Below are 13,190 nucleotides of genomic sequence, written 5' to 3'. Positions count from 1 at the left end.
ACAGTATGTGCAGTGGCTGATCTGATAGTAAGATATGGGTGAACAGTGTGGCATTACATTATTTAATAAGTTATTTGTAAAAAAAGTATTTTATACCAGGAGTAAAATCTAATGATTGTTTCTAACTAGAAGTCTGTAAATATATTTGGATATGAAAAAGCTTATTTTAAATTGGTCTAAACTTCTAAATACTTTGACAAGGCCTATATCCTTGTAAAAAGAGATCTACAGATGACTAAATCTACTGCTACTACTACTACTACTACTGCTACCACCCCTTTAGTTAACTCCTGTCCTTATTTTATGTCCTTTTATGTTTTTTGGAACTTTGTTATTTATTTGCCTACCTCTTTTATTTGTTGGCTGAGCTTTTGTCTTTTATCAGTAATGTTATTTATTTTGGGAATTATTTTCTTTTTTGTGTATTTGGTGAATGTTTCCTTTATCTGATGACCTACTTTCCTGGTTTGACCATTTTTATTGTTTAATCACCTCTGAGTAATATTTTAATAATCCATGTATTGTTCAGCTATCTTCTCTGGTTGTTTGGCGATCATTTTTTTCCATTTATCATAACATAACTGTTTTTATTTTGTGCCCAATTTACTGTATTTAGCTACCTTCCTCCATTTTGTTGCAGTCGTATTTGTTTTCCAGCAGTCTTGACAATAGGGGAGAGTCTGTAACCTTGTGCATAGTGTACCCAATAGTACATGGTGTTTTCTGATTGATTTTTAAGTGTAATGACTGAATTTAGGATCACATGAAATATGCACCCTAGAGACCACCATAATTAGTTTCCAGCATTTTCTATTCCTGTTTGTTGTTGTGAGAAATGAGGTTGTGTTTTGTGCAGCTTTTGTAAATGTATTGAGTTCTACACATGAAAGTGCTATATAGTATATTAAAACTATTTGAAAGAAATTGTTGATTTTTTGGTTATAGTGTTTTATGCTGAGTGAAATTCTACCTATATTGGAAACTGGTTATATAACACATTGTTAAGGGGAGTTGGAATGCCCTATCTGGCCAATGTTAAATTTGCTAACTTTGTGTACCTTTTTCTTTGGAACTATTATCTTCAGAACTTTGAAATTCTGGCAGAGGTTTTCAGCATATATTGTGAGCCCACTGAACTAGAACCAATGTTTTCTTTTTGTTGGTATAGTATTTATGAATTTTTTACCATTAAGCCATTTTTTATTGGAAAAAGTATAACATAAACTTCCCTAGTTCAGAGAATAAGCCAGTTCTTGTCATGATTCTAGTTCAGTGGCCTCTTTGAACTGTTTTGCAGCATTTCTGAAAATTTGAATGTTGTTGGTTGAGTGGTTTATGAGATAAAGGTACATGTAACACTAAAAATGTCAAATGCCAGAAAATGCGATTAAAGTAATTTATTATGAAAATTCACAAATACCTTTTATTCTATTATCAAAAGTGTCCAGCAGAGTAATCAGGGTCATCTTCTAGTTCTTCTTCTTCACCTAGAAGCTTTCTTCTCCTTGCTGCCCTTGCTTTTTTTGTACTAAATTCAGCTGCATACTGAGCCTTCCTTACTCGCACGCTGTCCAGAAGCTGAAGACCTCTGATGGTGTTGATACCAGGAGCAATGCCGAGCCTTGCCATGACCTTTAGCCTACCCATATGACCATCATTGAATGAAATAACAGCATCACTGACTCCCCATTTCAATGTTTTTATCCCAACAAATACATTCTTAGGTACACGAGTCCAAATGAGGTTGTTGAACGACTCGTTTTGATTCTGGGTACAACCATGAAGACATTTTCACAGAAGATCAGGATGCCCCAAGTCTCTATATATTGGTTTAATTACTTCCATAACAGCCAATGGAATATAATTTTTATGGTGATAAGGATCCCCAGTAGCTTGAGATTTTCTATAATTGCACCATGACTGAGGACCATCTGGACAAGCAAAATGTTGAGGATTATCATCAGTTGATGATCGATGTAAATATGTGGCCCATACAGCTTGTCTCATTTCCTGCAAATTATTTGCATTATTTCTTATTGCCATACCATAGTATTGTTGTAATTCATTTATAATTTTATCTGACAGGCGACCTCTAATGGTTTTACCATCTGACAAAATTTTGTCCTTCAGATTCTGTTTCAGTTTCCTTAGACGAGTGCCCATTCGTTTCTGAACATGACCGACACATTCTAGTTTAGTTATTGTCTTATTGACATATGGCATGGATTCTGTAACACTTTTGTATGCCTTGGAGTCCCCATCTCCAAGGAATTTTGTGTAAAATACTCCCCGTTCTTTTTCTGATCTGCTAAACATTTTCACAGCAGCGGCAGCCTCCATGCCTCCACTCGTACCTTCATAATTCTTGCTACATATGTGAGCTGCTTCTATCTTACCAGATGCACAATGGTAACAATGTTTAGTGAGCACTTCATAGTCCAAAACTTTACCGCTGTCCACACTAGTAACAGTAGCAACAGCATTTTTGGATGTGTGACCCCTTTTCTGCCAGGTTCCATCAAAAGCAACAGGGATATCTGGGTTTCCTTCATTTATATATTTTGCTTCACTGGCAGCAGCTTTCATTGATAAATCTGCTACAGACTGAACAGCATCTCCTATCACTTCAGTGTAATTGTCAATTTTAGCAGGTGGAGGTGGAAGATTCATTATGGCACAAAATGTTTGAGCAGCAGTATGTCCTTTACCAATTGCTCTCATTGCATACATTAGCCTGATATTACTCTCAAACAAATTGCTACTGCATGTTTTAGAGCTCCAAAAACAGGTCTCATTTTCACAACTGGCACAAACTATAGCAATTTTGCAGGAAAGTCCTATAGATTTTGTTATGTTCATATCAAAAGAACCTCCACAAAGATTACAACACAAACATTTCTTCATAAACTCAGTAAAAACAGGAAAGTCGACTAAAACATATTGTTCATTAGAAGCTTCATCTGTAATTTCACTTGCACAGTTTGATAACTTCTTTTTTGATGCACTGGTGGGCGTGTCTCCTTCACACATCTCAGCTGTACAAACGTCAGAACTTTCACCAGCATCAACAGGTGCTGAAGCAGAATCACTTGAACAAACGTTATTTGTAAATCTATTACCGCGAAACTTTCGCTTTTTAAATAATGATGCACTCCTAGGCATCGTAGAAACTACGCACTCACCACTGAAAGTCAAAACAAGACAGATAACAAACTCCAAATGAGCGACAAACTAAACTCGAGGCTCAAAACAAACACTCACAGATCAAAAACTGAACAATAAACACAGCTAGTCGTAAAAACAATGGTACCTATGGAAGGATCAAAGATTCTACAACTGAAGAGTGAAATCCACAGCCTTCTATATGTAATGTTTTCGGAAATGCGAAGATTTAAATGTGTACAAATCACAAGATGGGTAACTTTGCTGGGCGCACATGTAATTTTGAAAAATTAAATAAAAATACTTCCAATTGGAATTTCTTAACAAATTTTGCACCATTTTAAGCAGAAAATTTCAAATTAAGTTATAAGGTTAAAAACTGAAAATGTGAATTTTTTCCATTTTCCGGCATTCCAACTCCCCTTAATCCATTGTTTTCCAGTCATACACCACTTTGTTCATTGTACTGGAAGAAGGTCTTTTATCACAGAACATTTGATGCTGACAAATTGACTGAGTTTCTTTATTGTCATAACAATTATACCTGTCTCAAAAACAGAAATTTATGTTAGTTTCTAATAGCCTCTATTTAAAACATGAATACTACTGTTTAAAAAAATCCCCCTCTCGTCATTGGTAAAGGAACTCATCATTCCAAAAGCTAGCATACTGTCATGACTTTTATGAGATTTAACCTCCAAAAGATGGCAAAAAACTCATAATATGCAATTCCACACAAATAAAAATGAAAATATCTTCAACATTTTGCAGCCCTGTCAGCAACTGTATAAATATTAATTTTTATTTTAATAATGAACAGCCTCAGTTGCACCGTTTACCTAGAATTTACCTAGGTTTCAGTCAGAATAACCCATCCTTCTTCAGAATAACAGTGTCTACTATTTGTCCATAGTGGACATTGTCAAGCTAAAACTACAAATCCATAAATTATCGTCAAACTGTAAAATTTATCTGGCACTGCCTCAGCCACTTCGCGACTGCGATGTGGCAGCCACGAGTGCTGTACTGGAACTTAGTGGTAGATACTATTATTCTGAAGAAGGTTGGGTTATCCTGACTGAAACCTAGGTAAATTCTAGGTAAACGGTGCAACGGAGGCTGTTCATTATTAAAATTAAAAATAAACAAAAATGACTTACAGGTATCAAAAGTAAGGATCTATGGGCATACACTGTGTGAGGCTCCATGTGTGGAGCTCCTGGGTATCCATATGAATAATAAACTGAGGTGGCACCAGCATGTGGATGGGTTAATCAAAAAGCTCAGTTTATCTTCATCTGCAAACTTACTGTATGGTGCAGGGCAGAGTGGTCATTTCTATTCATGTTCCAATCACAAATGGAACAAGTTAAAAATGACTGTCTAGATGTCACCGTACAAGCCCCAATCTCCCTTAAATTGTTCTTGGGGTCCTTATGGAAAATGTGTGTTGCCAGCAGTAGAATCAATTTACAGTCAGCTTCAAACGATGATTCTCTAAATTTTCTCATTGATATTTCAGGAAAAGAACATTGCCATACCTACCACCCAGGCATTCCGATTTGAGTTCCCGAAGTGTCTCCATAATATTGTTGTGGTTATTGAACCTGCTGATAACAAGTGTAGCAACATGACTCTGAATTGCTTCATCTTACTATAATCCAACCTGGTGGGGATCCCAAACACTTGAGCAGTTCCCAGGAACGGGCTGCACTTATGTTTTACATGTAATCTCCTTTGTAGATGGGTGACACTCTTCTGCAGCACTGCAGTGAAAGTGAAAAATGTATTTATTTGAAACTCCCATCATTCGTCTGTTATGAGCCTTCCAACTCTGATGTTTGTTCTTGCCACAGTTATTTCTGTAAGTTCTTGTTGTACCGGTAAGTTACTCAGTATTTGTAAACCACTTCATTGAACTAAGTTTGGCTGTTAGCATCTGCTGACCATACTGTGGATGATATAGCTCATTAGTTTCTTTTTCAGCTTGACTTCTGCTGTAGTGGCTCTCCAAATGTGGGTAGGAGTAGTTCTTACAATGTGGGAAATTTTCCTAATAGGTGCTAGTCTTGAACCCTTTGATACATTATGTCCATTTGTATTGACAGTGTGCACCTGTTTGATGTGGGTGGAATTTCTCTAAGAAGTTGCTATGCTTGCTGCAACTGATACACAGAGTGCCACAGATGATGTACGGAGGATGTGCCTCATGTAGTTTCAGCTAGTTTTTGTATGAAATTCATCCTTGCACTTTATTTTTGTTTAACATATTTTTTATTTATTTCTTTATCTTTATTAATCCAAGGATCATCTCACAGTGATGCAGGACTTGTCAAGGTAATACAGTGCAAGTCAATAGAACAAAAGTGTAAAACACACAGCATGCTTAACATGCTTTATGAGGATAGGTCAGGCAGCCTATGACAATAGAACAGGCGGTCGTCCATGGCCTTGATTAAGGAACCATCCTGGCATTTGCCTTAGCGATCCAGGAAAACCACAGGAAAGCTAAATCAGGATGGTTGGACAGAGCAAGTCCATCCTCCTGTACATGAGGTCAGTGTCTTAACAGTTGCTCTGTCTCATTCCTTGATTTACACTCAATTTATTTCAGATAACTTACAATATAAAACATAGTCTTCATTTGTGATTGACACACAGACTGGGGACATCCACTGATGACTCTTGGAATGTTTCCAGTTACTTGAAATGTAAAACATAGTTCCATTCTTCACTGCCTCACACACTAAAACACTCACCAATGTCTCCCAGACTGTGAAGATGCTGCTATTCACCTTGCATCAGCTACAGACTCCCTTCTCACCATATTCAACTACGTCCCACAATCTGCCTGGAAAATATTAGTGTCATGAAGTTTACATCATGGCACATGACTTCCTCCTGAAAGCAGTAAATCACAATCATGAATTGAACTGTGACAAGATGCTGTAGTTCTCATCTTTCATTACTATTCACTACTCCTGAGTCCTCTAAATAATCTTTAATCTTGTAACATACTTATTTAAGAACATAGCTTTAGCTTTCTTTCAAACAGATATATTTTAATACTCTTTTTCGGTTCATCTGACAAGTTATTATACAGTTTTATCTCTTGATGTAAAATGCTATTTTGTGTTGATAATGTTGTTTGAAAGGTGGCAGTTCTGTGTAGTTTTATTTCAAGATGATTTGTTGTGCAGCCCTAATATAGGTCTTGGTACCTCCATTTTATTTACACTCTCCTCCAAGCTTGTTTATTTTTCAAGTGAAAAACACATACCCTGATTTTTGTGGGGTCTAGCTTCAGACTGTTAAACTCTTCTTCCAACAATTTAGTTAACTCATTTTCTCCCTTTTCAATTGTGTAGCTATTTGTCACCACTTTACTGTGTCATCAGTGTGTATAAATCTCCCCTTTCCGATTATGTACACATATGCCACCACTACTGTGTCATCAATGTGTAAAAAATTATTTGACTCGAGCAGCTATTGGTATGTTTATTTTAACACTTGATTACAATGCTTTCTTGTCACAATAACTGTTTTTATATTGTCAGTGTGTGACAAGTCATTTTATTTGTCTCCAACTGAAAAATGTAAAAACAATTCTTTTTCATGTGTAATAGCAATTCTCTTTGTTTTTTGCCTTTGTGACAAAAACAGTGACAATTAAGCTTAGTTAGATATATATGTATGGAACATAGTTATTTCAATAATACTGTACTAACAACTCTTTAAAATTATCTACAAACATTCAGTAGTTTTAGATCACCAATGTTGGCAGTGGCTGGAAACAAAACGACAACTTCAGCCAATTCAGAACTAGGGATCCCTCATTCAGGATGTTGTAAACAAACTATAGATGATATTGTTCTCAAATTTTTTTCTGGAAATAATAATGTTGTACACATTTTTTAAAACATAGATTGGAGTGATGAAACTTACAGAAGCCAAAAATGTTGTGGACTCTCTCAAGTCAGAAGCAGATATTCAGCAGAAGGAACTTGCAGAGAAGCAAGCTAAAGCAAATACTGCCCTTCAGATAATAACAGAAACAATGCACAATGCAAACTCACATAAAGGACAACTGGAAATGCTCAAAGAACAAAGTGAGAAGAAGAATCAGGAACTTACGATAAGGTAATGCATCTTGAATGTGTATTCCTGCAGTCTTGTCACAGCTTGCTTCACATTATCATAGTGATTTTATGTATTTTATGCAAAACTTTTTCTCTAGTTGATGGACTAAATATAATTCTGACAGTGAAAAATCAATATTTTTGTCATTGATTGACATTCATACAAGCCAGTAGCTTGCCTTAAGAATAATATAGTGACTCACAATTTTTGACTACATTTATGTTTTATGACCAGTAGTTTTACATTGCTTAGTAGTGTCAACTGAACTGATAAAATATTTCAAGGAATAATATTACCCAAGTATCTTCACAAAGTCATTTTTCTGAACTTTACCAAAACATAAGAACTCTTAAAAGTAAGATATTAATGTAGGGGAAGACTTTATATGTAATAACCAGTTATATACACTGACCAGCCACATTAATGCAACCAACTGTCAAAAGCCTGAATAACCAACTTTAGCAGCATGGACTTTTGCAACACATACAGGAAGGTTAATCGATTGTGCCTTCCAGAATGATGCGATCACCTAGGGAATGCCACGAAAAGATTCTCCAAGTCATAATGCCTCCTCCTCCAGCGTGGACTCTTCCGACAATTGGTGTTGAGTTTGGCTTTCAGATGTTCTTGAGGCTGTAGACATCAGCAGCCATCTGTCTGATGGAGCATAAAATATGATTCATCTGAAAAGGCCACCTGTGCCCTCTCAGTGGACTTCCATATGTGTTATTGGTATGCATATTTCAACCTTTGTTGCTGATCAGCAGCAGTCAGCATTGGCACATTAACCCGGTGCCTGCAGTGGAGGCCTTCATGCAGAAATCATTCACTGCAATGGTCATTGAGGAGACACTCTTGGTAGCTGCTTTGTTCATCTGGGCAGTCAGGGGCTCTACAGTTTTATGTCTGTTCAGCCATAAACATTTTGGATAGTGACATTTTGCAATGCATTGTATACTTTAACTATAGTGGCATGCAAACAGTTTAAAAACTTAGCCATTTCAGAAATGGCATGCAAACAGTTTACAAACTTAGCCATTTCAGAAATACTTCCACCCTTGGTCCGAAGGCCAATGATCATGGCAATTTTGATGTTGGATAAATTGCTCCATGTGTGCATTACATCAATGACTGTACTGTTCTCCACTTCTCCCCGACACCTTTTATATGCCATTCACTGCTAGTAGTGCCACCTGCTATCTGTGAGTGGTTATTACATGCTGACTCAAACATAGTTGGTTGCTACATTAATGTGAACTGACCATGTACATCATTGACATTTAAGAAGACTCTAAATACACACTGACTGTTGTGTATCTGTTTAAAGTGAAGGGTAGAACTGCTAGAAATTTGCTATTAGCAACAACATAATTCATAGTGAAAAAGACAGTGTGCCCTTGGGGCTGTGACAGAAACCTGTGTCTCAAAAAACTTCAAACAAACATTATCTCCATTTGTCAAGCCTTATTTATGATGCACAAAGTGAAACAGATGACAACAAAGTGAAAACTGTATTAACTAATGATTTTAATTCTTCATATAAAGGAAAACATGGGCTTTTAACTGTTGTGTCATTACAAAGGTTAATGAGTAAAAGAAATAATCTGTCAAATATATATGTATCTCACTATTTCAGAATTCTGCAACACAATTTAAGTGTGAATGTAATGAAATTTCTTTAATAATATGGTTTCTTTCATGGCAAAGAATGGTACTTTTAAAACCATGAGATATTTGAAAGCTAACTTTTATCCTTCATAATGAATATACTGTCAGCAGTATATTATCTGCAGTCCATGCACAAATTTGATCCATTAATGGCTAAAAAAGAAAATTTTGGTATATGTTATATACAATCAAGTTTCAGTTGGACAAACTATTCAGCTGTAATATGGGGCGACTTCAACTTGCCAGGTATAGATTGGGAGTGTTATGCCATGAAAACTGGTGCCACAGACTGGTAATCATGTGGCATTGTTCTGGATGTCTTGTCCAAAAATTACCTTGACCGTATAGTTAGAGAACCAATTCATGAGGGTGACATCTTAGACCTCCTGGCAACAAACAGACCAGGACTTATGGAATCAGTTAGTGTAGAGGAAGGTGTCAGTGACAATAAGGCTGGGGCAGCATCTATGATGACAGGTCCTAAATGTTAAGAAATGTAGGAAGATATATTTGCTCAGCAAGGGTGACAGGATACAAATTTCACAATATCTCAGCAGTCATCATCAAATATTCGATGATGAGGACGAAGGTGTGGGGAACAAATAGAAAAAATTCGAAGGCATCGTTCAATATGCCCTAGACAAGTATGTTTCGAATAAGGTTTTAAGGGATGGGAAAGATCCACCATGGTTTAATAGCTGTGTTAGAAAATCACTATGTAAACATAGATCAGTTTATCTCAGATTCAAGAGAAGTAAGAACCTAGCTGACAAACAAAAGCTGAACAAAGTGGAAATGAGTGTAAGGAGAGCAATGAGAGAAGCATTCAATGATTTTGAAAGTAGGACGTTGTCAACTGACCTGAATAATAATCCTAAGAGATTTTGGTCATATGTAAAATCAGTAAGTGGGTCAAAATCATCTATTCATTCTCTCAGCGACCACACCGGCACTGAAACGGAAGATAACAGAGAGAAGGATGAAACACTGAATTCAGTCTTCTGAAGTTGTTTCACAGCTGAAGATCATAACACTGTCCTTCCTTTCAATCATCGTGTGAATGTCGGAATGGCAGATATTGAGATAACTGATCACGGAATTGAAAAGCAGCTACTATCGCTTAGTAGTGGAAGAGCTTCAGGACCAGATGAGATACTTATTAGTTTCTATAAAGATTATGCGAATGAACTTGCTCCCCTTCTAGCAGTAATTTATCGTAGATTGCTTGAGCAACGAAAGGTACTTAATGACTGGAAAAACCTGCATGTCATTCCCGCTTTTAAGAAAGGCCGTAAGGTAGTCCACACAATTATAGACCCATATTGTTGACGTCAATCTGTTGTAGAATTATTATGGAACATGTTTTATGCTCAAGAATTGTGACGTTCTTGGAAAATGAACAGCTCTTCTATATAAATCAACATGGATTCCGCAAACAGAGATCCTGCAAAACTCAGCTCGCTCTGTTCGTCCATGAGGTCCACAACACAGTCGACAATGGTGCTCAGGCTGATGCCGTGTTCCTTGATTTCAGTAAGGCATTTGACACTGTCCTGCATTGCTGTTTAACGAAAAAGATACGAGCTTGCAGTGTATCAGAGCAGACTTGCACATGGGTTCAAGACTTTCTTGCAGATAGAACTCAACACGTCGCTCTGAATGGAACTAAATTGACAGATGTAAAGGTGATATCCGGAGTACCACAGGGAAGTGTGATAGAACCATTGCTGTTCACAATATATATAAATGATCTAGTAGAAAGTGTCGGATGCTCTTTAAGGCTATTCCTAGATGATGCAGTTGGTTATACCAAAGTAGCAATGACAGAAGACAGTACAAATTTGCAGAACAATGTGCAGAGAATTGAAGAATGGTGGAGACTCTGGCAGTTGACCCTGAATGTAAATAAATGTAACATATTGTGCATACATAGGAAAAGAAATCCACTACTGTACAGCTACACTATTAATGACAAACAGCTAGAGACAGCATCTGCTGTAAAATATCTAGGCATAACTATCTAGAGTGGCCTTAAATGAAATGACCATATAAAGCAGATAGTGGGAAAAGCAGACACCAGACTCAGATTCATTGGAAGAATCTTAAGAAAATGTAACTCATCCATGAAAGAAGTAGCGTATAAGGTGCTTGTTCGCCCAATTCTTGAGTATTGTTCATCTATCTGGGATCACTATCAGATAGGACTGATACAGGAGATAGAGAAGATCCAACAAAAAGTGGTGCATTTTGTCACAGGATCATTTAGCTGGCAAGAGAGTGTTAAGAGATGTTAAACAAACTCCACTGGCAGACGTTACAAGAGAGACATTGTGCATCACGGAGAGATTTACTTTTGAAATTTTGGAACAGCATTTTTCAGGAGGAGTCAGACAACATATTACTTCCTCCCACATACACCTCGCATATTGAGCACCAGGAGAGAATTCGAGAAATTAGAGCCAATACAGAGGATTACCGACGATCATTCTTCCCACGCACTATGCACAAGTGGAACAGGGGTGGAGAGATCAGGTAGTGTACCCTCCGCCACACACCATTAGGTGGCTTGCAGAGTATGATGTAGATGTAGAGGAGCACGACACATCAAATTACCTTGAGAGGGAGAGAGAGAGAGAGAGAGAGTTTTCACAATACTGCTGTTTACAGTATGAGACACAAAAATTTTTTGAGAGTTTACTGACTGGGAAGAATCTCTTTTAGTTATATATGACACTGGCATATTTAACTAATTCTGCATGAGCTAATTTGACAGTATGGAGAAAATATGAGTGAAAAGTTTTGCTAATGTCACATGTTGTATGATGAGGTATCGAATATATTGCTTCCCCCTACTTATACCTCCCGAGGAGATCACGAATGTAAAATTAGAGAGATTAGAGCACGCATGGAGGCTTTCAGACAGTCGTTCTTCCCGCGAACCATACGCGACTGGAACAGGAAAGGGAGGTAATGACAGTGGCACGTAAAGTGCCCTCCGCCACACACCGTTGGGTGGCTTGAGGAGTATAAATGTAGATGTAGATGTAGATGTAATTTGATAGTGGGATAAGACACTGAAAACTGTTGATATAAATTATTATACTGACTGTTTTTTTTTATATATATAAATGAAAACGTGCTCTCCTTGTACTGCAGACTGTGCTGCCTTCCTTTCCACTCCGGATAGAAAAAATTACTTAGTGATGGTTTTCAAATATGAAAACTACTGGGCCATTATTAAAGCATAAACTTCTTAATTGTCACACCATGTGAAAACCTACATATGTTCGAGCAGAACAGTGAAGCAGTTGCTGAGTCCTTTTACGAAACATGTTACAATCTATTTGATTTGTGATCTGAATGGCAGTAAAATTTGGGATTATAGCATTCAAATTTATGTTTCTAGAATAATGTCAGTATACATCTACACAAATCACACCCAGTATTTCATCAGGCAGTTGACAAACAGGATTCTTCAAAGATGTCATGTTGTTTAGTCATAAGGTTCCTTTTCATCTTCAGGACACATTAAACAAACTAATTTTCAGTAATGGACAAAAATTACAACTTGTGAGCTTCATGAACATTTGTTACATAATACTTTTTTTGCCTCCAAGGCATTAAAGACAAATTCCAAGTGTGAGGGAAATACTATTTTTACTAATAAAATGTGGCAGTAAGTCTAGTGATACTGTGAAATGCTACAAAACTATGTGCATCTCAAACTGGGTAAACTTTATGAGACTTGTAATTCCAACAGAGCATGTACAAGGACACTCTGCTTGTTGACCATTCCTTATTTTCAAAGAGGTATTCTTCGATTTTCTTTGCGATTTGGTCAGTTCACTCTGACTCATGATTTGACACCAAGTAATGTTTTAGCTCTGGGGATACATTTCCATGGAACTGCTGGACACTTAGAGAGTGCAGTATGGATGTATCTACCACTGTTCCATCTACAGTTTCATGCAAAACCTTCTATATCTGTCTCCATAGCCAAATGGTTAGTGGTTAATGTTGTTGGCGCAGAAGGACATGGGTTCAATTCCCAGTACCTCCTTGGATTTTTTCCTTAGATAAGGAGGTCTGCAATAGGGTCTACTCAACCTTGTAAGTCCAAATAAGGAACTGCTTGAATAAAGAAACAGTGGTACTCCCAGGATTCATCTGCTGGAATTTCAGCTGGCGGGATTGGCAACATGATGATCACATGTTCCACG

The 13,190-nt window shown here is 37.1% G+C and overlaps 1 protein-coding gene across 1 annotated transcript in view; it reads left to right on the top strand.

The window, feature by feature from the left end:
* The window catches only part of LOC126457597 (cytoplasmic dynein 2 heavy chain 1), an 808,157-nt gene that overhangs the window by 578,787 nt on the left and 216,180 nt on the right, over window positions 1-13,190 (top strand). Inside the window, exon 50 of the mRNA XM_050094037.1 lies at window positions 7,088-7,302. Coding sequence (XP_049949994.1) covers window positions 7,088-7,302 — 215 coding nt within the window. The remainder of the gene's footprint in view (window positions 1-7,087; window positions 7,303-13,190) is intronic.

Source organism: Schistocerca serialis, chromosome 2 (genome assembly GCF_023864345.2).
Source record: "Schistocerca serialis cubense isolate TAMUIC-IGC-003099 chromosome 2, iqSchSeri2.2, whole genome shotgun sequence".
NCBI classification, from domain to species: Eukaryota; Metazoa; Arthropoda; class Insecta; order Orthoptera; family Acrididae; genus Schistocerca; species Schistocerca serialis.
This window is presented reverse-complemented; position numbering and strand designations above follow the sequence as displayed.